This window comes from Cyanistes caeruleus, chromosome 7, assembly GCF_971803275.1.
Source record: "Cyanistes caeruleus chromosome 7, bCyaCae1.hap1.1, whole genome shotgun sequence".
Taxonomy (NCBI): domain Eukaryota; kingdom Metazoa; phylum Chordata; class Aves; order Passeriformes; family Paridae; genus Cyanistes; species Cyanistes caeruleus.
The window spans coordinates 20,496,362-20,524,159 of record NC_141707.1 but is presented as its reverse complement, the minus strand read 5'-3'; the positions used below and the strand labels follow the sequence as shown (position 1 = coordinate 20,524,159).

Genomic DNA, 27,798 nt, shown 5'->3' with positions numbered 1-27,798 from the left:
AATTAAAATATTGCTATAAACTAATTCTGCCATGGTAAGAAGGACATCAACTGTCTATTAGCCACAAAAGAATTCAGGTACAATTACTAAGATAACTGCTGTTTGGAGCACAGCAAAGCAATTTCCCACAGTGGGGCTTACAGTTCAATTTACCAGTTGGGCAAATATTTTGTGCTCTGTAGTGGTCCACAGAGTTAACAGTTACCTGTAACATTTGAGTAGTGTTATACTTGGAGAAAACTTTTTTCAACCTAAACAGGTGTTTCAGCTTTATCACTTCACATGAATACAGATTTTTTTTCCCAACCCTTTTCTAAGAACTATTTTAAGACTTTCATTTAACATTAAATGTAAATTTTATGAAAGAGCCAAGGGCCTATTTTCCCAAGCTACTCACAATGAGATCTGTTAAGTTATAGGCTACTTGGAAGAAGAATGAGAATAAGCACAATGTCACCTATAAAATTATGTTAATCCTCAAGTAACTTGATGAGGCAATAACAGGCTTTTTTCCCTTCTTCTTTATGGGATATGCTTAACTCAGTAAAAAAATAGTAATAATAATATAAACACCCAATCATAAGAACTAAACAATAATGAAAGAAGGCTGCACTTTCACATGAAGCAAAACGTGGTTATACCAGGAATACAGCGTACAGTTCCAATGACATGGTCAGTGACAAAATTGTGAGAAGCCTTGAAAATATTTATCATGAATTTTTGTGTCAAACTGTAGTGAGTATCATGGCATTATGTTAGGCAACAGAAAAATACATGGAAATAGAAACAAGGCATTAAATATTTCTTGGTCAATGTACAAGCCATCACAAGGAATTCAGGGACTTAAGAGTATGAAGAATGTAATTCCTATACTTCCCTCTTCTTGAAATTTAAGAATAATTACCATTCAAACACTAACTCATCAGCTTAGATAGTTCAAAAGGGGTTTTCTCCACTGTCCTTGTAGGGATGATGATATCCTGCTATGTTGCTTTTGAGTCTTAATTTCAAGTCAGTGAAGAAAAACACAAGGCTGATATTTTACATAAAAAAGGTCCATTTCCGAATTACAATAATTGTAACAATACATGAGCTCATAATGGATTTTTTTATCAAGATTCAAAGACAGCTTTTGAAAACGAGCTCTTTGATTTTATCACTTAGTTTTATTTTATACATATACATCTTTTAGTTCTGACTGCTACAAAAGAACTAGCTATATACACAGCACTGTTTTTTGGAGTTTTTTCATCACTCCATGGTCTTCAATGAAAATGCATCATTTTGAGAACATTAACAGTCTGCATTATCAGAAAAAATGAATCCTTAATAATTATTCATACACCAAGTAGCTGTAAACCCAAATCATTTCAGAAGACCTGAATGTGTCAAGAACTTTGACAATTATGACTGGAGCCAGGAAACTGTAGCACTGCAGAATTTCTTATGAATTTTTCTAGTTACTTTTTATAAATGCTGTCCTAGATGACAGCTTAATGTGTACCACATGCAATATTTATTCTTCTTCAGTGTCAGACTGTCTAGCCATCCAAGGGAATACAAAGAATGTCACTTATTAGGATAAAAGCACAAGGAAGGTAATCAAGGACATATGTAACATCAGCCAATCATGCCCTATTTCAACATCCTATTCCATTCATAACAGTTCAACAATTATTTGCTTACTGATAACTTGCTTTCAGGCTGTTTGTGTTCCCCATAATGGTGGTTTGCATTTATTTTGCTCTCTAGAATTGGACACTTGCTGTGCCATGCATGTTTGTCAAAACTTTCTATCTTCTGTCAGAAATAGCTTTAGCATATCAAACTATTTCTGTTTGTCAGAAATCAGCAATAGAACAATCCAGTTACCTTCTATGTCAATAGGTACTAACATAACTAGAGACCAGAAACAAAAGGCTATCAGACACCACACATTACTGCAAGACAGGCAGCTAAACCCACATTTCTATTTACTGTACTTTGATCATATAGCTGTGTCTTTATGAAAAGCTTAGTACAAAAATTAGACTCTGAACAGAATGGAAATATACTTCAACAAGATACTGTCTGAGCACAAAGACATTAACCTTGCTTTTAAGTTTGAAAGCAAAATTTCTTACTGGTCCACCATGTCTCTTTACCATACTTCTACTTATTTATTTATTTTACCAAATGCCTATATGAAATTCTTGTAGATATCTTATCTGCTGATTCTAATCTATATGATGGATCAAATTAGGAAAAAATGTCAGTTCACAAAGACAAGTAGAGATAGGCAGATAGAGGGAGCCAAAGACAAACATTTACCCTCCATAAAGCTATTTTTAAATAATACTACTAATAATAATTTTTGAAAATCCTATGGGAAACTGAACACACATGCACATGCATGCACACTTCATTAATCTGAATATCCTGGGACATAAAGATTTTATTAAATAAAAAACAGGTATGCATTTAATGAGCCTCTGAAATAAAACATAAGCTGGAAGTACCATCACATGTTTTAGATCGGCAACGTTGTGCAGGTTTTCAACGTATTAGGTGTAAGATTTTATTTTCTTTTTTTTTCTTTAATAAAAGCCATTTGGATTTAAATACGATTTTGCTTCAGGAATGTACTACTGTGCCAATGCATGAGACCAAGAGGAAGACTCAACATACAATGAATCTGATAAACCAAAGGAAGCACAAAACCAACACATACACTTAAGTCTCTTTCAAATACCTATCTTCTAAACAACTCTTCAGGCTTTATAAACTAATATCAGAGCACAGTTAAGTCCCAAACATTATTTGGTTTTATATTCTATTTAGCTGCTCGCCAAATTAACAATAATTAATCTCAAGCATTGGTAATAAAGGGTAATAGAATACTCATACCTAGTGCCTCATCTGACAGTTCTTTAATTAAACGTATAGAATGTACAAATTTTCCTCTCCAATTTAAACATGAACATGCATCTATTCCTGATTTTCAGACAAGGATACATGGTTCCATCCACTGTAAGACTACTGACTACCAACATCTGAACATTAGTCATCCATACTAGTCATTAGAAGAAACTCTAGCTGTGAAAATAAAATACTCTGCCAAAACTTTAGAAGGTAAGATATGTTTCTTGGGAAAAACAAGCAGTTAAATGAAAACATATTTCCACATACTTAATACAAAAGAATGAGCTGTAAATAACCATAAAATTAGAAGGAAAACTATTTTTAAAAAAATACATTTGATTTTCAAAATAATCATCAGCGAAAAAATGTGTCTGTCAATTGTGAAACAAAGAAGTCACTTAGAAAAAGGAAACTTAAAAAAAGGTTGCCAAAGCCACAGGAACCTACATTTCCAATTGTATAAAAGAATCATCCTCCTCAAATATTATTTTCCCACTTACAATAAATGTTTGACTGCCTGACGATTCCATGTAATTCCTATTTATAGAAAACAGAACAATGTTACAAAACATATTCCCCCAGAGAAGATGTTGCAGATCATTCACAAAGATCAATTTCAAGATGAGTATTTTTCCCATACCTACAAGTATCCCAAAAACCATGCATGAGAGAAATAATGGTAGGTGAAATAAAATTTGCTTCAACTATGAGAACTTCAAGATATTAACACAATTCTGTAGGAAGTGATAGCATGAAATGCTTCATTCATTCAAGAAATGAATTCAATAAGCAGAATTTTTGACTGATATAAAGGCACTTGTCTGCAAATCAAACACTGCAATACTGAGTAACACATCATGAAAAGAAAGATACCTACCAATTGGGACATTGTTCAAGAGCTGATATTAGAGCAATACTGACTGCAGTTCCCAATCCCAAATACCAAAGCAATGCGAATGTATTGTCTTGCTATTCCTTAACAAAAGACAATATTATCAAAGTGCTTTTTGCTTTAAAAAATGTCTAAAATTGAATCTCATCTGCCAGGTATTTCAACTGTTGATGTGCCTAACATGAGAGCTTTCCTCTCAAAACCCATTAGTTACAGGCAGCAAGGAGATATCAGATCCTCACGCAGAGGAAGAGCTACTCCCATCACACCAGGTGAGACCACAGCCACTCACCTCCAAAGTCATTCAACAGCTTCCTCACCATCTTCTGATTCCCAACAGACCTTCACAAAAACAACTGCTGTTTTCTAAATGCCATGTCAGATACAGGAACAGTGACCCAAAAGATTGGGTCACAACCTCATAGTATCTATTTTCCCCTTGATTTGAAAGAGAAATTTATTTGCTTAAAGGGCTATGCACAACTTCTATGTTGTCTAGTTGACAAAGACAGGCTAACAATGCCCATTTATTCTGAAAGGCACAGGGCTTAATAAATTATTATGAAGAAGAAATAAGTAACTTAATATTCAATAACTTAAGGATAAACGACTGTTAACAAGAATAAAATTCTCTATTAGTTTATCTGTAAAGCAAAACAGGGCAAAAATTCCCCCTACTAAAAAACCCCAAATCCTACTTTCTAGGATAAGACCTGCTCATTAATGGGACATTAATGAGCTCATAAGAGAAATCACAGCATATGCAGATCAGTCTTTACACTTCTTTCTCTGCCAAAATTCCCTTCACATGCAGAAAAAGATAACTTGATAAACTAGAGCATATTAGGAGATAGCATTTTAACTACAATGAGAGAAGTGTAACTGGACCTTTGCAATTTGCATCACAAAGTATTTTTCTAAGTCAACAGTAAACAGAAAAATGCAGCAGAACAAAGCTCAGTCTCCAAGAAAATTTAGACACTCATTTGCAATCAAATAATCCTAATCCATGGGAAATTTAATTGAGGAAACTATTTCACCTTACTTTATTTTCATTCCTTCATCACTATTATAGCCAAAAATCAGTGCAGTGAAAGTGACTCTACTTGTAACACTCAACAGCACAGAAGCAAAAAAATTATCCATTACTAATGATGTTTCTCACCAGGAGTTTCAAATGTGAAAGAGATTTTGACAAGAATATCTACAGGTTTACATCCACAGTCAAACTGTTCTACTCTAAAACAGGTAAGAGTGAAATTCACTACTGAACTATTTACCACTAAAAGCAGGATCTGAAATCTGCATCTGAGATAATGATACAATAGTGAAATAACAGCACTGATATTATGGTGAATACCCTATTCTCCAAACACTTCTGAGGACCTGTTGAAGAGGTTGATGTTGATGATGCTCAGGACTAACAACCCTGGACTGAAACATACTGTAAATTACAGAATCTGGTCCTCAGTATGAAAGCTGGTTTCTTAAGCTGCTTATTTTCCTGCCTTCTTCCATTCTGTAACAAAGACAAGTGAGCAAAGCACAATTTCTCCTTCACTTTTTCCATTTCAGTGTTTAGGACATCACTGTCTTGGGAGTATTATGAAAGAGAAAGGCCTATTATCCTAAATATAAGTTAGTCTGAATCTAAAAACTTAGGACATAAAAAGCAAGCTGAGACACTCTGAAGCTAAAAATCTCACTTAAAGAGGTATCAAGCTACCGAAAATCCCCAAACTCATTTAGTTTTTAGTAAAACTAATACAGTAAAGCTATATTAAACTATACATTGTTAAAACTATGCTTTAACCTATCATACATACGAGGGAAGCATTTCTTAGCCATTTCTCAGTGAGGGACCACAGCTACATACAACAAACACTTAAATGACTGAGCACATTTGGATGGCCTTTGAAAAAGAGGACTGATTGTGTGCAAACACACTGTGTTTGCAGGTATCATTCAGGAGATAGATCACTGATAACATTCCAGAAAAAACCTGCAATTATTAGACAATATCAACATTTTCATTGGGTAAGTTGACTTTAAAGTAGACAATATTTCCCAAAAAACTGTGTCTACTATTTCACCAGCACCAAGACCTTTAGGGAAATAGTGAAGAAAACTGAGGCATGAAGCACAAGTCCAAGAAGACAGTAAGCAGCAGAACACTGAAGCTCTTTACACAGCATACTGGGAAGAACGAAGTACCCACTACACAGTAACAAAATCTATACTCAAAAGACATCTCTGCATCTCAGGTTCACTTCTGAGAAGTTTAAGCATTGTCTGGTTTCAAATAAAACCTAAGTTCAAAAAGGATTTTGTACCTCATTATGCAACCAGAGTCAGAAACACTGCATTGCAATAAACGGCAAAATTTACATCATTGTCTTTGAGAATGTCACCTCATAACATTTTTTTGTGGAGGTCCCTATCGCTGCTGCTCATGTTGTTTATAAAATGAATTCATCCAAGTTGTGTAATTAATTTATTTGGAATCTAGTGCAACATTATTCTTTCCCTTAGTATTTTGTATCTGAAGCAGTATGTGTTTATTAAAGAGACAAAAATATTTATTCAAAGTCACAGTTCCCATGAGGACCGGGGAGAAACAAAGCTTATAAAGTGTTCAGACAGTATATACTAATAAAGAAGCCCATTTACAGGTCTGAAAAGTTTTTAAGCTGTTAAGTTTTTGCTTGTTGCAAGTTAGTACTAGATTTTGTGCTGCTTTACATTTTGCCTATGAGAAAAAGAGTTTAAATAAAATATCATACAAATTACTTGATTCCTCAACTGCCATGGCAGATTAAAAGAAGCATTGTTAGCAGAGAGCAATTCATAAGACTACACAAACCAACTGTAAAAATGGTAGGGCATCCAAACACCCATAGCTGCAGTTGTTCAACATTACAACTGAACCCACAGAATTGGGTATAAACAGATGAGACACTACAGTGATGATGGCCAAAACAAAAAATTTAAAACACTGAGAAGAGCATCTGCACAGAGCAGAAGAAAAGGAAGAGAAGATGGGAAGCAATGCCGACTTGTTCAAAGGAGGTTTGGATGACAAGCAGCTGGTAAGACAGGGATCATACCACAGCAATGACGCTGAGAAGCTGCTTGTAGCCAACACAGATGCTCTCAGAGTACGAGAAGCCTGGTGGGTCATGGTTGCTGTGCTGGGCTGGTTTTGATGCTGTGAGATGCTGGGCTGTCACGTGTCACTCAGAACACTGGAGATACTGTCCTTCATTTCCCTGCTCACCCTGCTCTCTCTGTCTGCAGGCTTTGATGAGTTCTAAGCATAGTGTAATGGTACTATATCTGCCCAGGACAGGCCTTCCCAAAATCCAGAAAGTTTCCCTCTACTATGACCACTCCTCTCTTTACTAGTTCAAGAGTCAATATATTCTAAGTAAATTACTGAGGTTTTATTTTCTGACTTTGCAACCTAAACTTTAGCTACTTAGCAGCGCCATGTTGTAATCAGGTAGACCAGAATTTTTGAAAAAAGCATGACCATACAACATTGTCCATTTTTAAAACATACATAAACAACTTATTTGAAAAATTTTACCGTCCTAATACGTAGGAACCAAGATATTTGGCACAGAGCAAACTTGCTATCAGAGATAAACCACCACACTTGGGTGAAAGGTGAATACTAGAGGAAAGTTAGACTCCAGGAAGGTGCTTTTGCATCTGGGGTGAGGTTACAACACTGAAGCTGAGAATGGGACCCATCTTTCCATGCTTAAAGACATGTCCCAAACACCTGCTATTACCCAAACAATATGCATTCACATTCAAACAGACAGGGGACTCCAGAGGGGCAGGCAAAAGAAAGCAAAGCAAAGCAGGAAGTCTGGTGAAAGAAATCATCCAGACCAAAGGACTGGACTGGAACTAAGCCAGCAAGAATGAGATGAAAGCAAAGGAGAGGGAATTTGGCAAAGACCCATGGAGAACATATCAGCTAGGAAAATGGTGGGGCAAAAAGTATGGGATAAACAGAACAACTAAACAAAATCACTGGAATCAGTAAAAGAGTAAACTACAAGATGTCAAAACAGACTGCCATTTGGTTGATGGATGACTAATTAATTTGTATTTATTAATTTACTTTTATAAGAAACAATAAAGAATAACTGTTTATTAAGCAAACAACATGCACTAGCCCCTGCTCTACTAGGTAAATGCTCTATGAAAAACATATTCAATTCTCTAGTTTCAACAGCCTGAGCTTTAAGATACTCTCTCTCAGTCAGGTAGTAAAGATGTAGTAGGATGCCTAACTTCTGGATCTGGTTAGCTTTGAATATCTGAATTCTCAACCTGTGTATGCAAAACTTTAGTTATACCCAGATAACATAACTCATCTCCTAATATTTTTTTAAAGCATTTAAATTTAAGGCAGGAACAAGAATTGTAATATTTTTTTAAAATATTATTTTCTAAATTTGTCAGCATAGGTGACAACCTTAAAATCATTAAGCAGCTATGTAAAGAAAACATCTCAACGCCACTTTGGAATTACATCTTATGATTTTAAAATTCCTTCAAATAATTTCTCAAATACATTTATTAGCATCAAATGTAATTGCCTAAACATCCACACCTGCAGAAATACAACCAAGAACTCAAAGTCTCCATTTATTACCATAAATGGTAATAAATAACTCCTTTTATAACTCTGTTTCCTAACTAGTTTAGAAGTGAAAGACCGAGTGAAACAGATTAATTCGTACTCAAACCTAAGGAGTGTTCCTTTTACTTAACCCTCGATATTTCTTTCTTCATGTCAGGTTTCCCTACCCCCTCCATTTTTTTTTTAAATATTCAGAACATCTGAAGCAGTATGAAAAACATGAATAGAAAAGGATTATTCACTCTCATAATACAAGATCTAAGGAGCATCAAATGAAATTATGATGTGGCAGATCCAAAACAAGCATAAGGAAGTACTTGTACATATAGCACATAGTTAAGATGTGGAAGTCCCTGCTCCAGGATATTGGGATGCCAAAAAAGGATACTTGGGTTCAAAAGGTGAATAGGTACATTTATAGAATAAAAATCAGTCAAAAAGTATTAACAACAAGTATATCATATCTGGCTTAGTCAGTTCTACAATAACAGATTGCAAGAAGCTGGATGCATACACTCTGTTTGCTTAATCTGTTCCTATAATCTTCCCTGGACATCTGTTAGTGGCCTGTCAGAAACATGATACCAGAAAAGATGGACCTTTCATCTGACCTAATTATACCTCTTCTAGCTTAAGAACACTAAAAGGGCATTAATAGGCAAAATTTTATTTCTCATGACATATATGTAACTTCTTGAAATACACAGGAGCAAAATACTAAGTCCCCTATCCTATCAACACCAATCAACATTTTTAACAGAATGCCTACCATAACATTTTTGAGAAACAACCCCTTAAAATAACGCTAACATACATTTGGATATTCAACAAGTCTGAATTATATTAGAAAAAACAATGTTCAGAAATCCATAATTAAGCCTCAGACAATTTAGTCACAATGCTAGAGATACTAGAAGACCTTTAGCAGCATAACTGGCTTTTTGAATTACAGTCTAGGCATAGGATGAAATTCACTTTATTTGACCTGAGAAGTTGAGTCAAAAGATCAGTTGTGCAGCTTTAACATATACAGTATTTCCAATGCTTGCTGCAAGGAAGTCCAAAATACCAAACCAAATACGATGCTAAGCATGGTCCACTACATTCACTCATTAATTAGCTCAATATATTTCATAATTGGAATCCATCCTATGAACCACTAGAAGCACACTCTTGTAGCAAGAGTAAAATGTAAAGCTTAAATTAGATGAAGGGCTGATAAATCAGATATCCTGCATTTATGTGACATCCTGGAACTCAGAATGCAATTGTAACTGATAGTTGTTGTTGTTGTTGTTATTATTATTACTATTTTGAATATTTTCATGGTGAAACTCAAATACAGTATACCATGGTTAAAGTACTAGATCCAGACTTTAAAAAATTAGGAATTATTAAAAGAAGAGTTTAAGTATTCATTTAGAACACAGCAGTATGTATTAAGAATGGTTTCAGTGGATTCCCCCATAAACATCAAGATTAGTGTCATCTGATCATAACACAAGTGCAACTAACACAGCTGCCATGTCAGCTTCTCTTCAGGGGCTAGGTCCTAATCATAAATCAACTGAATGACTAATTCAACATTGTTAAAACCAGCAAGTAACTGCTTGGAGCCATTCCAGTTTTTACATCTTTCAAAAGGTCAATACACCTACTCAGACACACAATAGTCCTATCTTTCACAGTGTTTTCTTTGCTTGGATTGAAAAATAACACATTGGACCTTAAACATAAGTGTGTTTTAACTAACAATTAAAACATTCATTAATTCTGAAAGAGTGACCCAGTAAAACAAAGACAATTTTAGCTCTCTTTTCCAACGAAAATCAAAATGCCTCTCTTCTCCACTGCTGTTTTGAACACTTTTACAGCTGCAAAATTCTGATGAAACATTTTATAGCTGAGAATTTCCTACATTAACCTTACCTTTGTTATAGAAATATTATGAATTAAGCTCAGAAATAAACTTTTTTGAGAAGACTGACTACAATTAAATGTGGCTTGTATTTCAAATGTGAACACCTACCCCTCAAAATAATAACAAAAATCACAAAGTGGCATCTAACAGTAAAATATATTCTAATCATTTACATCTGCTTGCACCACATAAATGACAGAAGCCTACCGTTAGCATCCTTCATAGAAAACATTTATTCTGCTCTTAAATATAAAAGCTATGTTGCATAAACAGAGGATTTAAAGCTGTGGCAGAGTAGCTGAAGGAAAGGAAATGGCAATCTTTCTGGTTCTAGTAGATGCCTTTCCCTATCACACAATGTTTCCCACTCATAAATACATGACAAATACTTCCTCAATCATTTTTTACGAGCAGGGATGCACAGGGGGTAGTCAATGGCTAGCTTGAGGGAAAATAGGAACAGCAGGAGGCAGAAACTGTACTGAAAATGGCTATGTGGTAAATTCTCTTCTGGAACATCACTCAGATAGCCAGGCTTTGATCTTTCAGCTACAATTACACTCACATCCATGAGACCTGGGTATACTTTTAAAAAACTAAATCATTAATTGCAATAGAAACAGTTAAACTGTTTCATTATATGACTCCTCAAATCAAACATCTGATTTTTTACAAATTAAAAATTGCAATTTATCCAGAGATTTGCTTTCAATTGGGTTTAACTATGCCATCATCACAACTAGTCTCACAAGAAACACGGGGTGACTGGCGACAGCTAAATCACAGACTGGCGTCGCCTAAGTAGTCTGGCTACCATTAGGGTCTGGGAAATGGTATTTACTGTACAATTAGAGCCAGTGAGCTCTACCCATAATCATCCAAATACAGGTGTGAGGATCCTTTTCTGGACAGGGAAACTGACTCATCCATTTTTGCATAAACTTCCATGTCTGTACAGTTACAGCAAACCTTAAGAAACCACAGCATTTTTACTTTGAAAAAAGTATCACCTTACAATAACATAGCAGATACGACTGCCCTGATTTTAAATATTTCCTTGGATAGAACTACTTCTTATATTTAAATTGTCATACCCAAAAAAATATTTAGAGAAAAAATAAATTTAAAATTATAAAATTTGGCCAAATATGATAGCTTACATTATTATATTACTTGTCAAGTCTATTCTGAAGTCTGTGTTTGGGACTGAGAGGGCTTGCAATTAAAATAAATTAAATTTTGTTCTTTAGTACCAACACAAAATGTCTTGGAGTATCAAAAGGACAGTTTTAGTTGCAGTAATTTCACAGAATTTATTCTAATGATTTATTGGAGTTAACCATCTGACATTAATTATTGTTTTGGCTTCCAGTCTATGAATGTTTATTTTTCAGTTTAAAGCCTTCTCACTCTTTGATATCATATGGAAATGAGAATTTTTAATGGAAAATTGAAACCATGTGCATCTAAGTACTTAATGAAGTACAGGGAGAAACAGAGGGTGTACTTTAGGAGAATTCAGATATTCCGCTTTAGATACTTTTGATTTGTCTGGATGAGTTACATGCATATATCTGTTCACAAACATACATTTATACATCTTCAAACTATCTCACAAGTACAGTGTTTAAAATTCTGAATTGCAAGAAAAGATTTGCTGTTTGGTTGGGGTTTTTTTAACTAAACACACTGCTATAGATTTTCCTTCGTCACATACGAACTACCCAATCCCCCCTGTTCCCAGAGCAATATTTATGCTGCTGGAGATTCCAATGACATGCTAAATGCTGCACTTCTCAACAGTGGATTCCCACCATATGTCTGCCATGTTAGGACTGGATCTTCATCCAGTTCACTGACTGTCTGATTGATTTTGTAACCATCATGTATCTGAGTCACAATACTGATGTCAGAAATACCTGATTAAAACCTGAGCTATTCATGGCATTAAAGCCCATCAAAAGCGGCCTGTAAACCACAAGCAACACACAAGAAGTGGCAGGAAAGCCAGGCACCCAACTGCAAACAGAAGAGTAACGTTAAAATGTGCAATTTGGTTTGAAAGACTTCAGTGCAACTCACATAGCTTTAGTCTTCTAACATTCAATTCATTCTTTTGGAATGAAAAAGATGCTGTTCAGACAACCAGCATTATAGAACATGATAAAGCCATATGCTTATTTAAATTAGTACTCCTAAATCAAATCTACTTTCTTCAAAGTTAATGGATTCATGTTAAAACATAAGGATGGAAAGCATATTCTTTGCAGTTTCAGTCAAGGTTTCACCATATGCATTGTACTCAAGCAGCATGTCAGTGGGAGCATAGCAAGTAACAGAAGTGCAAGATCAGTTCACACAGCTATTTTAATTAATATCCTTGGTGATCTGAACGTGTAAGGAATTACTGACCATTGAAAAGACCATGTGAAACAGAAATATAAATGTAGACATTTAACCTGTACACACTCACCACTTGTTTTTCTTTCTGATGTAGTCTTTTTCAGAGAGATTAACCAAGTAGATCATCGGTTTTGAAGTAAAAAACAAATGTTTGTTCAAAACATCAATCTGGAAGTGAGAATAGAGGGGGAGAAGTTTAAAAACAGTTTATATCAACTTGAATTAATTTTATGATAATTTTCCTCATGACATGTCTGAGAAGGCTACAGAATTCAAGTGTAATACATAAATCACAGATAAGCATAGATTCAGCTAATACATTTAACATTCAATACACTATGAATACGAAATTTAAAAAAATACTTTAAAAAGAACCAGTAACAGGTAGCAAAATGAGAAGTCAATTCATGGAGTAATATTTATAGCCTACCTCTTTGTCATTCCAATCATGATAGAAGCGGACAGCTTTCTTTTCATCTATTACCCATGTCTTGATTTTGCACATTACGTCCTACGCAAGATCAAAAAAAAAAAAAAAACCAAAGTCAAAAACTCAGCTGGATATCAAGACTATTCTCTCCCATAAACAAGGCATATATCCATTAAAATTCAAAACATATACACAAACTAAAAATTAGATAATACCTTTTAGAAACAAATTTTTACTCTCCCAGAAAAACAGAAATTGCTGCTTTAGAAGTCACTAAAGAGCAATATAGACTATTAAAGTCATCCAAATCCCACATTTAGAAAGTTAAATACACAATACTCCAGTATCATCTCTTGTCACCAATAACATCAGCAAAGCTCATAAAATATATGTAAAAATCAGTACATTTTAGATTGCTTTTCGAACTCAGTAAGACACAACATTTCAGCATCCAGCGGGAGAGACCACGTACAATATAAACATGCCATTAAGAAAAGGGAATGGGTGGGACAAAAACCAGCAAATATCTTTTTTTTTTTTTTTTTTTTAAATTGTGAGCAAAAGAAATGGAGCCTATTATTGATGATCCACCCTCAAGAAATTAATTCAAACGGCCAAAGCCCTTTTTATTCCGCATTAATTTTTCGCCAACACCTTCTCCCTCCCCCCCCAAAATGAAACCTGCCAAAGCCTCCATTACACAATGGCAAGAGCCTTGCACTGGTGACCTCCAACCAGCTGCATTCACTTTCAGAACATCTCTCTCGGCAGGAAATCTAAAGGCCTTTTAGTTAGCAAGCTAGTGTGCATTCAGAAGGAGTAACTGCAGGAAGAGCCCAATGTGCTTTGTTTCTCTGGCCTTTCTTCACAGAAAGATTAATCATCTGTGAAATGGAAACGGCAAACAGCAAGTGACACAAACTGAACCCTTCAAGCCTTTCCTCATCAGTTTTGTGGTCGTGAATCCGAAAGCTGCGTGTGGCACGGTTTTCCTTACAGGCAGGTGTTAATAAAAGGCTCTTGGGTCTGAAAGGTCAAACTCTGCTCTTCTAGGAGTAGTACATTTTAGAGTCGCCTATTTTTTGTTGTAGATAATTTATGATCATGCTTTAAATAATGCATTTTTTTAAGTTGCAATTGATGCAACTGAGCATTAAGATCTTTAAAATACAGGGAAACATTCCCTGAACTGTGAGCACACAATATTTTTTGCACTTAATGCTATGCAGTTGAAGTACATTTATAAACAACCACAAATAACATCAGTATTTACTACTGTCTTTTCTAGTCTTGCAGTAGCTTTAGTGGAGGGAAAAAAAAAAAAGAAAAAGCTCTTCTAAATCTTCAGATCCTGATTTGAAACTCTCCAGGAACAGGACTCCCCACAGATTTTAACAAGGAAGGGGCAAGCTAAAACTTTTAATGAAATCTAACATGTTCTGCCTAAGAATAATCACTTTTACTCTCCTATAACTGAATTTCACTCATAAATGTTTAAAAGTGGCTAATATAACACCATTTCCTACAAGGAGAAGATCAAAATGCTATATTACAAATGCATTATGATTAAAAAAGCACTGTGCAGCTTTGCTATTAACTGTTCTTTAAACCCTAAAAGGCTTCCCATAGATCTCACTTGGCACTGCATATACAACCTTTGACAAGTAATGTAGACCATTTTTATTCATTGCCTAAAATTGTAGGCAATTATGTGCGTCACACTGGCCACCTGCAAATTCTGAATGCCTGCTCCAGTTGTCAGAGCAAAAAACTAATGTCGGAGGGGATTAATCTAGGGGGAGAGAGTCCTCTTTAATGGCTCCAGCAGGTGAAATGGCCCAGCTGGTTACTATGATGAGTGGCCAGAACAGCTTATGTAGAGACATGCAACAAGATTACACATAAAGAAGAAAACAGTGGTACCATCTTATCTTTAACCCTATGTGCTTTTTATTTTTTAATTAATCAGTATAAACAAGATAAAGGAAGCAATTCTACCAGTAAGTACTTTTCACTTAAGATCTTTATCCTCAGCTTCTCTTTAAACAGATATATATAAAAATCAACACAATCACCAAGATTCCTGCTCAGCAGTGAAGGAATTCTGGTTACACACTATTTTGGGTTTTGAACTAGTTCTGTAGGCACTTACCACATGGCTTTCAGCATTACAGTTTTTCCCACAATAGCAACACATTGCTACATAAAAACTGGAGTCAATAAAAAATTGACAATAAAAAAAACACTACAGCAGAAGTCACCAGAGCCAAACTTTTAAATTTCTGCTTAAACAGAAATGAAATGTTTTGTAATCACACTGTAAGGGGAGCTACATAACACGGAACCTTGAGAAAATTTCAAGCAGCAACACAGCAAATAAAGTTTGGCCTTTCTAAAGCCTATCTAAGCACAGAGCTGCTGATCAAAACCTCTCTTCCACATTCTTACAGTGATACCCAGTCTAAATCCATTTTGGCACTGACCTAATTTTAGTAAGTTGTTGTTTATGTACCTGACTTGGTGCTGTTTGCACTGCTGTTCTAAAGGAGTGATTACATGGACAATTTCCACAGGTAAGGCTGACCTACAGCTCTATATGCTGGGGAGAGCCAACAACTGTATACTCACAATTTTATTTTGGTTTTATAGGGAAGCTGGCAAAGCACTGGAAAACTTGCTTTAGATAAAAGCATGGAAACTTAAAAGCAAATGCAGCATTTTTGTATGAAGCTGATGAAGCAGGGAAACACAAAGAAGTTGTCTGATGGACTATGTAAGCAGCAGTCACACCATGCAGAATGTAAGGTAGACAGTCCAGAAACTTAAAAATGGATCAGCAGAACTTGGGATCCCCTGCATCAGTGGTGGTGTTCCACTGAAATGGGACTTAATTCCTTAACAAGAAATTGTTAAACACAAATGACAACATGAAGAAAGGCACGTTTCCACACTTCTTTTTAACTGAGTTGCCCCAATACTTTAGAAAACATACAAATAGCATATTTTTGGGTTATTTCTCATGCAACACCATTTTTAATTATTTGCTTCTATTTAGGACTGGTGAAAGAGTACAACCCAATCTTTTTTAACTTCTCTATCACTGTGCTAGTCATTTAAACACATTTAATCACTACTCAAGTTAACTTTGAGATGCTTAATAACAGAATACAGAGCAGTGATCATCTTTGTTTTATTAGATCTGGCCTCCCCAATTGTACACTTTGAGGTCAATCTGTCACCAGCAGAATTATCCACTTTGCCTTCTTCAATGAGAAGGCTACTCTTGTTTTCCAGCTAGGAACATTTTAACAAGAGCCATTCAGAAAGTCACCAAAAATCCCTCCAAATTCCGATTTGCTTACAGTTGTCAAGGCATATGAAATATAGTAAATTCAATGAATATCAAATATCACTGTTTTAAAGATCAGTTAATTTCTGACTATATGCATGGCAATATATTTAGCACATGTGACTACTCAGTGTATTTAGCCATATGAAATACAGTGATTCTAATTACGTTCTGCTCTCATTTGCCAAAGACCACGAGTAGTCAACCCACAAATGCTAAGCAGGACATTTAACAGTAAGTCCAGCAGTATAAAATAATGAAATACATGTAAATTGCATATAGCAGATTTACCAAGACCTACTCATGAGACACTACTCTGTAGAAAAATGTGCATACATTAATAGACTTTCTGGATGAATGATAGTAATAATGTGTGCCAATGCCAAATTCTTCTTACAGCATGAGGGACTAAACTGAAGCTTGGAAAACTCACTTGCCTACTTGGCATCAGAGAATTGTGATTTTTTTGTTGTAAATTACCAGGGCATGTAATTAACTTCCGCAAATTTAATAAAGAAATAAGCAGTTGTGAGGATTATCACTTCACACTTCAAAGTGCAAGTGAATTCCCTGTGATCCTGCAGGCAATGCAAAAGTCTCCACTACTACAGAGTAACTGTGGGTACAGTAGGGTTTTTCTCCCACCAAGGGAAATAGGGAGTGGTTTTCAGCACCTTATTCATTCCCTTCAAAACTTCCAAGATGCAAAAACTTACCATCTCCCTGTAAAAGTCTCAAAAGTACTTAAATATTTTTTATTAACACGTTTCAATTGTTTAAGATTCTATCATTTACACTGCTCTGCTGCTTGGAAAGGAGTATCTAAAACATTATCTGTAGCTCTTAGCTCTTCTCATTTCATTTCAAAGTCCAACACCATTGCATATCAGTAATGAAGGTGGTAGTGTAAAAATAACATATTCTGACTTCCCAGAACAATCTGGCTCAGTGGCAGAAGGTATTTATTTAATAAATTACTGCATATACTAAATGGAGTCAACACCACCTACCCAGAAGGTCTCAGAAGACACATGTAAACAAAACCCCCAATGTGTGTGCTTCTGATGGCACTACAAACAAACTCTTTGCATTTCACTGGTTACCATCTTTCAACAGCCAAAAAAGGCCATGTTAATGACACACACATTCTGAGATTAGTAAATTACTAGGGGGACCAGAACTGCCCCACAGCTTCAGTGAAAGCAAACTATGCTTTTCCAGACGAAACACTCAAGTTCATACACTGTTGGGCAGGGGACAAAGGGAGGGTGCATACAGTACTGACCAACAGAGGACTTCCCTTTGCAAAAGGGACTGAAGCCTGGAGGATCACAAGCAAATTAAATGTTCTAGAAGATTAATGCAATCCTGGAGTATATAAATAGCCTAATGTCCAATGGGAATAATTCTACACTTATCTCTGCTGAAATAATGAAAAACTGGAGAGAAAAAAAGCGAGGTTTTGAGAAAGTGGCTACACATGAAGACTTGCTGTTCTTAAATTCTTTGCTTTTATGGCATTATATATATACAACAAAGACCTCACATATACAGGCTTTTTCACACTGGCATAGAGAAATCAAATGACTGCTAAAGTTTGACAAGTACAGACTGAAGTTGTGCCTTATTTCTAAACAGCAAAGATAATTAATTACTGGCATAGTTAAACAAGTTGAAGTAATTTAACTCTAGCCAGAAAATATTTCAATAAAGGTTAATTTTTCCCGTAAGAGATACCTTCTATTTTAACCACAGTTGTAAGAAATAAGTTGGGATATGCAAGGGATCAAACTGAATAATAACTATTATTCCATCTGGCCTTCAAAATTTCAAAATGTTTTTTCAGATTCAAATAGAGAACAGTGCTATATTGAAGTACTCAGAGATAGCTTAACTGTGCTGCACCAAGAGCAATTCATTGAATATACACTATTTTTTCCTTGTTAACAGGAGGTGTATGAAGTACACTGAGTGCACAGTCCTTCTATCCACAGATTTCCTTGGAAATCATTTCACTTCTATTGAGCATAGTCTCAGCTCTCTGCTCTTCCTGGATGTCTTCTGGCGATTTAGGAAGACTGAGGCTGAAGTGACATAGTAAGAATTTTTTCTAAAAACGTTATTTAAAAATAATGGTATTTTAAAAGACAATTAAGACAAGTTTTGCAGTTTAAAGAAAAGCCTAGAACATGTTTTCTTCATTGTGGTAAGTGCTTAAATAAGCTGTAGCAGCTGGGTGCAGGAAAGAGAACAAGCCAGGTACTGGATTGACAATGAGCTCCTCTGTGGTACAAAACAATGTCTAATCTCTTACAATTCCCTTGCTCAGTGACTTTAATAAAAAGACAATGGGACAAGTAATGGATTTAGGACAAGGGTATTGTCCTTTCTTCTATTTAAAACCTTCTCACAGAACCAGTACAAGCTGTACATGATATAAGATTTACTTAGAACTAGATGCCAATAATGTTTATGAACCACAACAAGCACTTTCATCCAAAATATCTACAGGCATTCCAAACAATGTAATTCATGTCAATAATCTCCAGATTCTCCTGTGTGGATCATCCTTTTGGGCACTACAGCATTATACACGAAACAACTCAGTCACTTGTCGCTTCTCAAAAAAAACCAAGCAAGAATACAGAAAGCAGTCTATCTACAAGTGATTATTTCCAGCAGTTCAGAAATTCAGAACAGGGAAATTGCACTGAAAATGAAAATATCTTTCGCAGAGTTTCACTAAACTTTTCTTACTGCATTAGCCAATCCACTAAAATTTCCAAATAAATCCACATGTGAATGCATTTGCTGTCAATTTGTGTGAATTAAGCCGAGTGAAAAAGGCGTCTTTTTCAGAATACCACTATTTTCATATAGTGTTATTTTGGCATATGTGCATACAGTTTAAAATGCCTTGGATCTAGATGTACCCGGAGAAGCATGATTTACAAAATTAATTACTTTAAGCTACTTGTCAAATCTACACAGGAAAGCTCAGCCTTGACAGAAAATATTTAAGCACTGACTTCTCTTTGTCTACTGATAATACAAAAAACAAAAAAAAATCCAAACGTGTGTTTACACATTCTGTACTTTTAAGTCAGGCTTTACTACCAATCAATTCACAAACATCTGCCATACTACATTTAAAATGTTCTCCAGAATGAACTTTAATTTCCTCTAAATACCACATTAAGCACAGTAAATGGTCCACTCAAGATTTTAGGCATAATTATATGCATTAAGAATATAAATATTTTCTCGATTCCCTATGATTTAAGTTAGCAATTGTAAAAGCCATCAGCAGAGAGTATGTCAACAGCGTATGTGTACACTGCTCCTTTCTTTCTATCTCCTGTGGAACAAACTGGCCCCTCGAACTCTTCTCACACAAGGAGACCAAAGAAACGATAAAAAAATGTATACAATTCATCACTGTATTTATCGTCAGCTTGGAATGAAAGAAAGGTGAACATTCCCAACTGACATCATCAGTTATAGGAAATACGAGTTCATCCATCCGTGAGAACTCTGGCAAGCGCGTGCAGCAAGAGGTCAGCAAATTCTGTTTGGCACCATCCCATTCATCAGAATATTGCAGGAAGGAAAGATTTTCATCCAGTATATATTGGTAATAAGAAGAAACGGAATGTACCAGCTCTTTGTTGTATGTGAAGTATTTCCCATACCACACTAATGATTTTAACAACAGATTAGGAACAAAAGAACACCTTTCAAACAGTTACTATATTCTCAGGACAGGACCAAGACACTAAATGTAAGGGAGGAGAATGGAAGGGATTAAAGCTACTTAAAGCACCATTAGGAAGATTTTGCTTTACTCTTCACAGTACATATACTGACAAATACAATAACTATAGGCAGAGTGTAAGTATTCATTATTAGGTCACTGCCCATCACAGTAACAAAACAAAGCTTGATGCCTTTTTTTTAAGTTGAATACACACTATATGCCTCTGGGACCATTACAGTAATAAGGAGTCTCTAACTGCTATTCTCATAACTGCAGTCGCTCTTCCTGTTACAAAACATGCTTGATTTGATAAACTAATCTTATTTTTAAAATGACAAACTTTACTGCAGACACTTGTGAAAGCATCCCATTCAGTCGAACACTGAAGTTCAAACCCAGTGAACGCTGATCCTGACCTACTGTAGAAGGCACCTTTCAACTGAAAATTTGAAGTTCAGACACTCTGCACATTGACTCTGACCTAAAGACTGTGTCTTCATATCACCAACATCAATAATCTGTATCAACTCAACTATAAACAATATCCTTGTAGTCAGATACATAGATCTCAATACTGTTACCATAAGAATTCTTGTGTTCTGGAATTCAAGATGTTGAGCACTAACAAAGGGCTGAAGGAACAGCTATCTGTTGCAGAGCTATCAATTTCTAAGGACTGGAACTGAATCAGGCTGGAAGGACATTGGAACAGAAAAACCTGCAATAATACTCACTTAACTGTATTAGATGTTTCATCTTAAAGACTTCTGTCGCCGGAACTGAAAAATCCCACCAATTAAAAAGTATTTTTTAAAATTAATTTTATCATTTGTACATTCTGATTTATTAAGTCACACATATTTGAATTTTACTTCGAAATCCCCTGCTATCCAAAATGACAGATGAATAGTAAGCTAATAATAAAGTTCAACTCAATATCTGTCTCATCTCTCTGCATATACCAACACCAGACAGATTTAAAATATAAAAACAAAAGTAATCTGCTTTCTGAAATTTTATTTGTACTGTTTTAATAAATAATAAATTATTATATATTACTATTTATTAAATAAATAATAAATGTAAATAATAGGAGTATTTTTATTCTGTAATATCTCTTTAGAAGGTTATAGCCAAAATCATATTTAAAGGTGCATTAAGTCTGAAAGACTAGTAGCCTTAATAATAGCAGTCAGTCATTTCCAAGACAGCAGTAGGAATACTTGCAAAACAGAAAATACATTTGTAAAGGAAGCTATTCCAGGCTTATGTCAACATTACATGTTGGTGATCTTGGACCATATTGTGCCATTGATTTTTAAGAAGGACTTGAAAATTATTTCATTGATAGCTCCTTAACAACAGTCAGCTATTTTATTTCTGCTGACAGGGGATTGAGAAATCAATTCTCTGAGAGACAGGACAAACAGTTAACACTATTCAACTGCCAAGCCAGGTCACTGCACAAAGGTGGATTTACCACCTGTAGGCAATGTGGGCTTAGACAGAGGAAAAATATGGTAATTAACAGGTTATAACACCATGCCAGAAGGCCAGCAATCAAGTGCAAATCTCAGATTTAAGTACTGTTGACTGATATAACACTGTCAATTTTTTATTTTTCTCCTCAACTTTTTGGAGATTTCAGACTACCACGTTACAAATGTGGTGGCTTACTGATAAAGTGAATCTTCTAAAGCAGACAATTCATATTTATAAAACAAGACAAGTAACTTCTATAACTCTCAACCAGTTGAAATTCTTGAGACATTCTCAACCTGTTTCTAGAAGCTGCGTAACTGGACCAAAAGATTGATTTACCAGGAGAAGAAAAGAGCTTTCACAGGCCTTCACCATTAAAAAAGTCCATTTTACAAAGTCTAGTGTATATACACTACAATTCAAGCATACAATTCACAGGGAAGACATGCAAGAAAGTCCAAGATCTGCAAGATTCAGAGGCATTCTGCCTCACAACACTTCCTTGAAGAGATTCCCTAGTGACTATAGTTCCTATGTGCAGCCTTTGTCTCAAGGGAAGCATTAATTTGTGCCTCCCCACTCTGTTCAGCCACCCCTTCCCATGAAACAAAGGAATTTCACGCCTTTGAAACTTCTATTGTTGACAAACTCAGCTGAGACTGGTCATGTGTGACAGCTATTATTGGGAACAGAACTGGCAGAGGAATATGATTTCAAGAACCTGATGTTTTCTGTGCATATCTTCATAAAAACAGGATTAAAAAAATACAACAAGAGGCAGGAAGTTTATGTTACAAATACAAGGTGACAAAGCCATTTTGACAGGTGAACTACAGATGAAGTAATAGTAAGGAGACTGATGGAAGAGGCAAAGAAATGGATAAGAAACTGAAGTTGGATAAAGACATTAATGATAAAGATTTGATATTTTTCTTTAATTAAATTGCATTTCTAGATTTGAGGTTTCTATTTTGTGTCTCCCTTAACTTGAGAATAATCTGAAATTTTCTGTTTTCAAACACATACCAACTTCCTGAAGTTAAGAAATGACTAAGAGCAACTCTTGTCATACAATCATAACTGTACCTACCACCCACCCATTAAGTTACACTATCACTGTTACAAAGTCTATTTAAAACACACTTCAGTTATGATTCTTTGTAATCACAAAAGTGCCAACTTCTTCCTTCGCACAGGAAGAACATAGACTGTGATATAAAATCCTCAAAGCATCCAGAGAGGTACACTCAAAGAACCAGATGGGAACGTTCCATCACAAGGAGCTGAGCAAAGCTATTTCCAAAGACAGCCACACAACAAAGTGGGAAGAGCTTGAGGCTGGGGCAGAACAGCATCACAGCACTCCTCATTTTCATCATGTCATACCAATGTAAAATTTAGCTTTAGGAAGAACTTTGAATTTGCTACGGACAGGATTTTTGCTTGCCCCTTTCTTTAACATGAATTAAAAGGTGAAATGCTGTGTGGATGCTATTTGAAACTGTAGGCATAAACTGCACTGCTCCTCTAAGCATGTGAAACTTTTTGTAAAAGATAAAAATCACTGCCCACATGTACTCAGGGCTGGGTTCACATGACAGATAAGACCTTAAATGAAGGTTCTTAAATGATGGTTTTCTCTCTCTGGGCTTACATGAAAGCCTTTGAATCATCCAACAATAGCTATTTTTTATGGCCTAGATGAATAAAGAAATAAAATACTTTGCACGCCAGATGAAGACTAGTTCTTCACCAACAGAAGCTACCAAAGAAGTGCTTTATAACACTGCATCATGGATCTGAGTATTTTGGAGAGGGATGTTCACTTTCAGCTCCTATCCATTTCCAAATACTAGGTAGGGCCAAGAAATTTCACTGTACTTCAATACTGACAAATTGACCTAGCAGCACAATAACAATGTTTTTCTTACTACTTGCTATCGAAAAATCCATCTGAGGAAACAGCATTTTTTAATACTTACTTGCTAGACCTAAATAATCTATTTCCACACTGATAAACTGCTGTAATAATTAGAAAATGCATTTTATATACCACCTGAAATATTTTTAGAATTTACAGAATATTAATGACAAAGAAAAATGAATAACTAGACTACTGGCAAAGTGTAGGAGACTGAAAAGACAAGTGGCAGTAAAATAACAATTTGCAAATATATACTTTGAAGTTGATAATTATTATATATTACTAATTTACAAAGAAACACCACTACTACTCTGTGATAACTGAGCTCATTTAAGCAGCTTTCCACAACATTCTAAAATTAATTTCAACTAGCAGTCTTTATTTAACATGCAGTAAAAGACACGAAGTGCAATCATATAAAAAAAATACATTCACTTGCTGGACACAGAAATACTAGCATCAATGTCATAGTAGAACTTAACAGCAAGAAAAAATAACTTTGAATTACAACTAGGCATTGATATAAGTTTGACAAAGGATTGGCAATGCTCGTACAAAGCTGTGTCAGCAAGAAAGTAACAGTTAAATTTCAAAAGTTACAATCAGCTCCATCCAACTGATCTTACACTGACAGCACAGCCTGTCATTCTAGTATTTTTTCAACTCATAATAATAATTACTTGTAAATACATATAAAAATAGTAGTAGTGTTTTGTATTACACATGTGGGATCAATAAGAAAAGCCAACAATACAAATGTTTCAATTCAACGCTAGGAGGACTTAATGATTTTCTATTACAGGTCATGGACTTACATATTCAGGTTTTAATTTCTTGTCTCCTCCTCTCACAGCTACTTTTTCAAGCTTATCTATGCTCTGCATGATCAGCTCCTCATCCTTAAGTCTAAGTTCTTCATGTATTATTTCGATGTCACGAACAGGATCTACACTTCCTTCAACATGAGTGATATCATCATCTTCAAACGCTCCTAGAACAAAAGAACACTTAAATTACCTATTAAGCTAAAAAGACAAGAAATACATATTTAGAAGATACTACAATGAGTCAAAAAAGTTTGAAATTGAATGATTGTCTCACCCATGTACAAGTGTCCTGTGCAATGTTTTATATCACACTGGTTTAGTATGTTCATTTACATATCATCTCCAAAGCTCCCTCTCTGTATATACAAAGCATAGCACTTTGCCATTTCAGGACAGGACTTAAAGCATTTAAGAGTTTCTCCTATGAAGGAATAGGCTAGAGCAGTTTCCTGAATATAGCTGGTGTGTTTAACAATATCTAACCTAGAAGCAGCAAATACAGCAGCTGAATTGAACATCGCAGAACATTTTAATACACACAGAAATGATTACAAGAATCATGGAATGAAAACCTTACAAATCACCTTGGCAGACCTCACTGGCTGCCCAATTTTACACATTAAGAAATGAAGAACTTCTAGACAAAGAATTCTGAAGTTCTGAATGACTCTTAGTGTTTCCAAGGGAAACAGGGCTTAGAAAAAAAGGCCTGAAATCATCTGGCAGACCTCGTCCCTGTTTCAATCTACTTTATCACTGTGGTTCTGACGGTGATTAGATAATGAACCACTCAGACACACAATTTACACAGCAGCTAATTTCATCGGCCTGATTTGAGGGTATGGTTTTTAGGGGGCCATCAAAGAAGCAGATGAAGGTGCATTTGTCATATATGAGTGACAACCATTCACAGTATCTGAACAAAATGGTGCTGGCCCTTATTAGAAACACATGCTATTATCACATATTTAAAGTGCAGTTGAAGCCATAATTTCAAATTGCCAACTGGAAACATAAGGTTAAAACAACCAGATATTACTGACGCATGTGTGCTGACTTCATGCCCTTCTGATGACAATCTGGCAACATAATTCAACTAAGATTGAAATTATCAGATAAGCAGCATCATTTAAAAAAAAAAATCCTGCTCCCCCCCAAAAATCAATATATGTTTTAAAAATAAAAATATTAACTGTTAAAAAGAGTTTATTACTTCTTCCTGGATCAATTTTCAGAGTATTTGCATACCTAACCTGTAACATTAAAGATATGCATGAGAAATCATGAAAAGAATGTTATTTGAATGTTACCAAAATTAAAATTAACTTATCTCTTACACAGGAAAAACATTCAAGACATTTCTTATACTGAAAAAGATACAAAACAGGGTAAACAACAAACAATTCCTTAACTGATACGTAGAAAGTTTTGGGGGTTCTTTGTCATCATGCACATCTTAAACTTCATCTTTTCTTTTAACTTACCAAAAACCAAGGAAGTTCTTACATCAATGAACATAGAACACAGGTTTAAAATGTTGTTCATAGTCAAATATCAAAAAAATTTTTACATAAACTTATGAATAGTCTTTTCAGTAGTGGTCACCACAAGTTCCCTCCTCTCTCATCAACTCTTTCTCTCCAAAGCTCATCCACGAACTCCCTGGGTACAAGCAAAATTACCTAAGCAATAGATCCAAATCCGATGCTGGCCACGATGGGAGAACAGGCTGCTCTGTTAAATGGAAACACTCCACACTAATCTATACCAATACCAGGCAATCAAGGAAGAGATACCATAGCCCTTCTCTTCTATAAATCCTTACTTGCACGCCTGAACAAATGAGTTATAGGCTCTTCAGATGAGAAAATACTAGAAAACAGTTTAACAGCTAATTTAAAAGGAAAATATTGAATAAAAAGGGTAGAAGTAGGAAGACGTCACCACATAGATAAACAAAAAGTCTACCTGCCTCAGCCTTCTCAACAGATAAGTAGCACTCATTCAGCTAAAAGTTTAACTTTCATCCTTGTATCAAGAAAAAAAGCTTCCATTACCATGTAAACATTATATTCTTACATACTTCTGCATCTAGTGTCCATGGGTTTAAAAAGTAACAAAAATCCTTGCACTCTTAAGTCAGAAGAAAAGATGCGTGACTGTGAAGATCTTGCATTTAGAACACAAAAATAAAAAGTAAAATAAAAAGCTTGTTTTGGTCTCAAGGAAGAACGAAGCTTTTCTGAAAAAACAAGTGTAAAGTGAATTACTGACAACAAACACCCACTTATATATTAGTTATACTTTTCTGTTTTCTTCAACAACAGCTTCATTTCTTCACATCTTCCCATTCCTTTTCACAAAAAAAAAAAAGAAAAAAAAAAATCATTCTTTATTCATCCAAACACAATTAATTCAGCCAGAGATTTCTTCAAGTGTCCTTCTTCCATCATTCCTGTGTCAGCAGCCATCCTGCACTTCATTCAGGTAACACAATGACAAGAGATCAGTATCTGGCACAGGTTGCTTGCTTGAGTAAAAGCCCCTCTTACTGAGCCAATGATTTCCCAGTAGAGGCAACAACTTAACCTTCTTTCCTCCTCACTGGGCTGCTTGCCTCTTCTCATGGAATGAATGAACACTAGCTGTATATTCCATTAAAGCCATGGACTTGCAGTTTAAATTCCCATTTAGACAGACACAGTCCTTAAGAAAGTGGCAGCTTCAAGATTTTATACACAGAAAAGACCAAACTGGTAGTAATGTCCACATTTTGGTACAAATGAAGAGATTCTTCGAGGCAACAGGCACCAAGCTTTTTTTGTGAATCTCTTGATCAGAGTTTCTCAATGTCAACTTCAGTCATCAACCTAAACGAGATCACGCTCTCAGCAACAGCCTAGCTAGAGATATGACAGGGGGATATTCAGGAAGAAGGTAAGGAAAAGGCAGAGTGACACCACTATGATGAAAGAGCCTTAGTTTTAACTTTGTCTCAATATCCATGTGAGATGTATCTTGAACAATCTATTATGCCAGCCTCCAACATTCTTTGTCGTGATGGTCTGGTACAAATCACACCGAGCACTGTAGGGAATTCAATTCCAGTCTGCAGAGCTGTATGCAGACATAGCAACCCTGAACTGGTGGTAACCTCAGGAATTAGGCTTTGGACAAGAGATGAGATCTCTTGGGAAAAGTACAGCTGTGAGAAACTAGCAGTTAAACTACTAGAAAAATGTTTCACCCAGC

General features: G+C 35.4%; 1 protein-coding gene across 6 annotated transcripts in view; it reads right to left on the bottom strand.

Moving 5' to 3' along the window:
- Nucleotides 1–27,798, bottom strand: part of OLA1 (Obg like ATPase 1) — a 128,346-nt gene that overhangs the window by 25,719 nt on the left and 74,829 nt on the right. For all 6 annotated transcript variants that reach the window (XM_086897818.1, XM_086897819.1, XM_086897822.1 and 3 more), the window contains 3 exons: nt 24,535–24,710; nt 13,208–13,288; nt 12,848–12,945 (listed from right to left, as the gene is read on the bottom strand). In XM_086897818.1, coding sequence (XP_086753944.1) covers nt 12,848–12,945; nt 13,208–13,288; nt 24,535–24,710 — 355 coding nt within the window. The remainder of the gene's footprint in view (nt 1–12,847; nt 12,946–13,207; nt 13,289–24,534; nt 24,711–27,798) is intronic.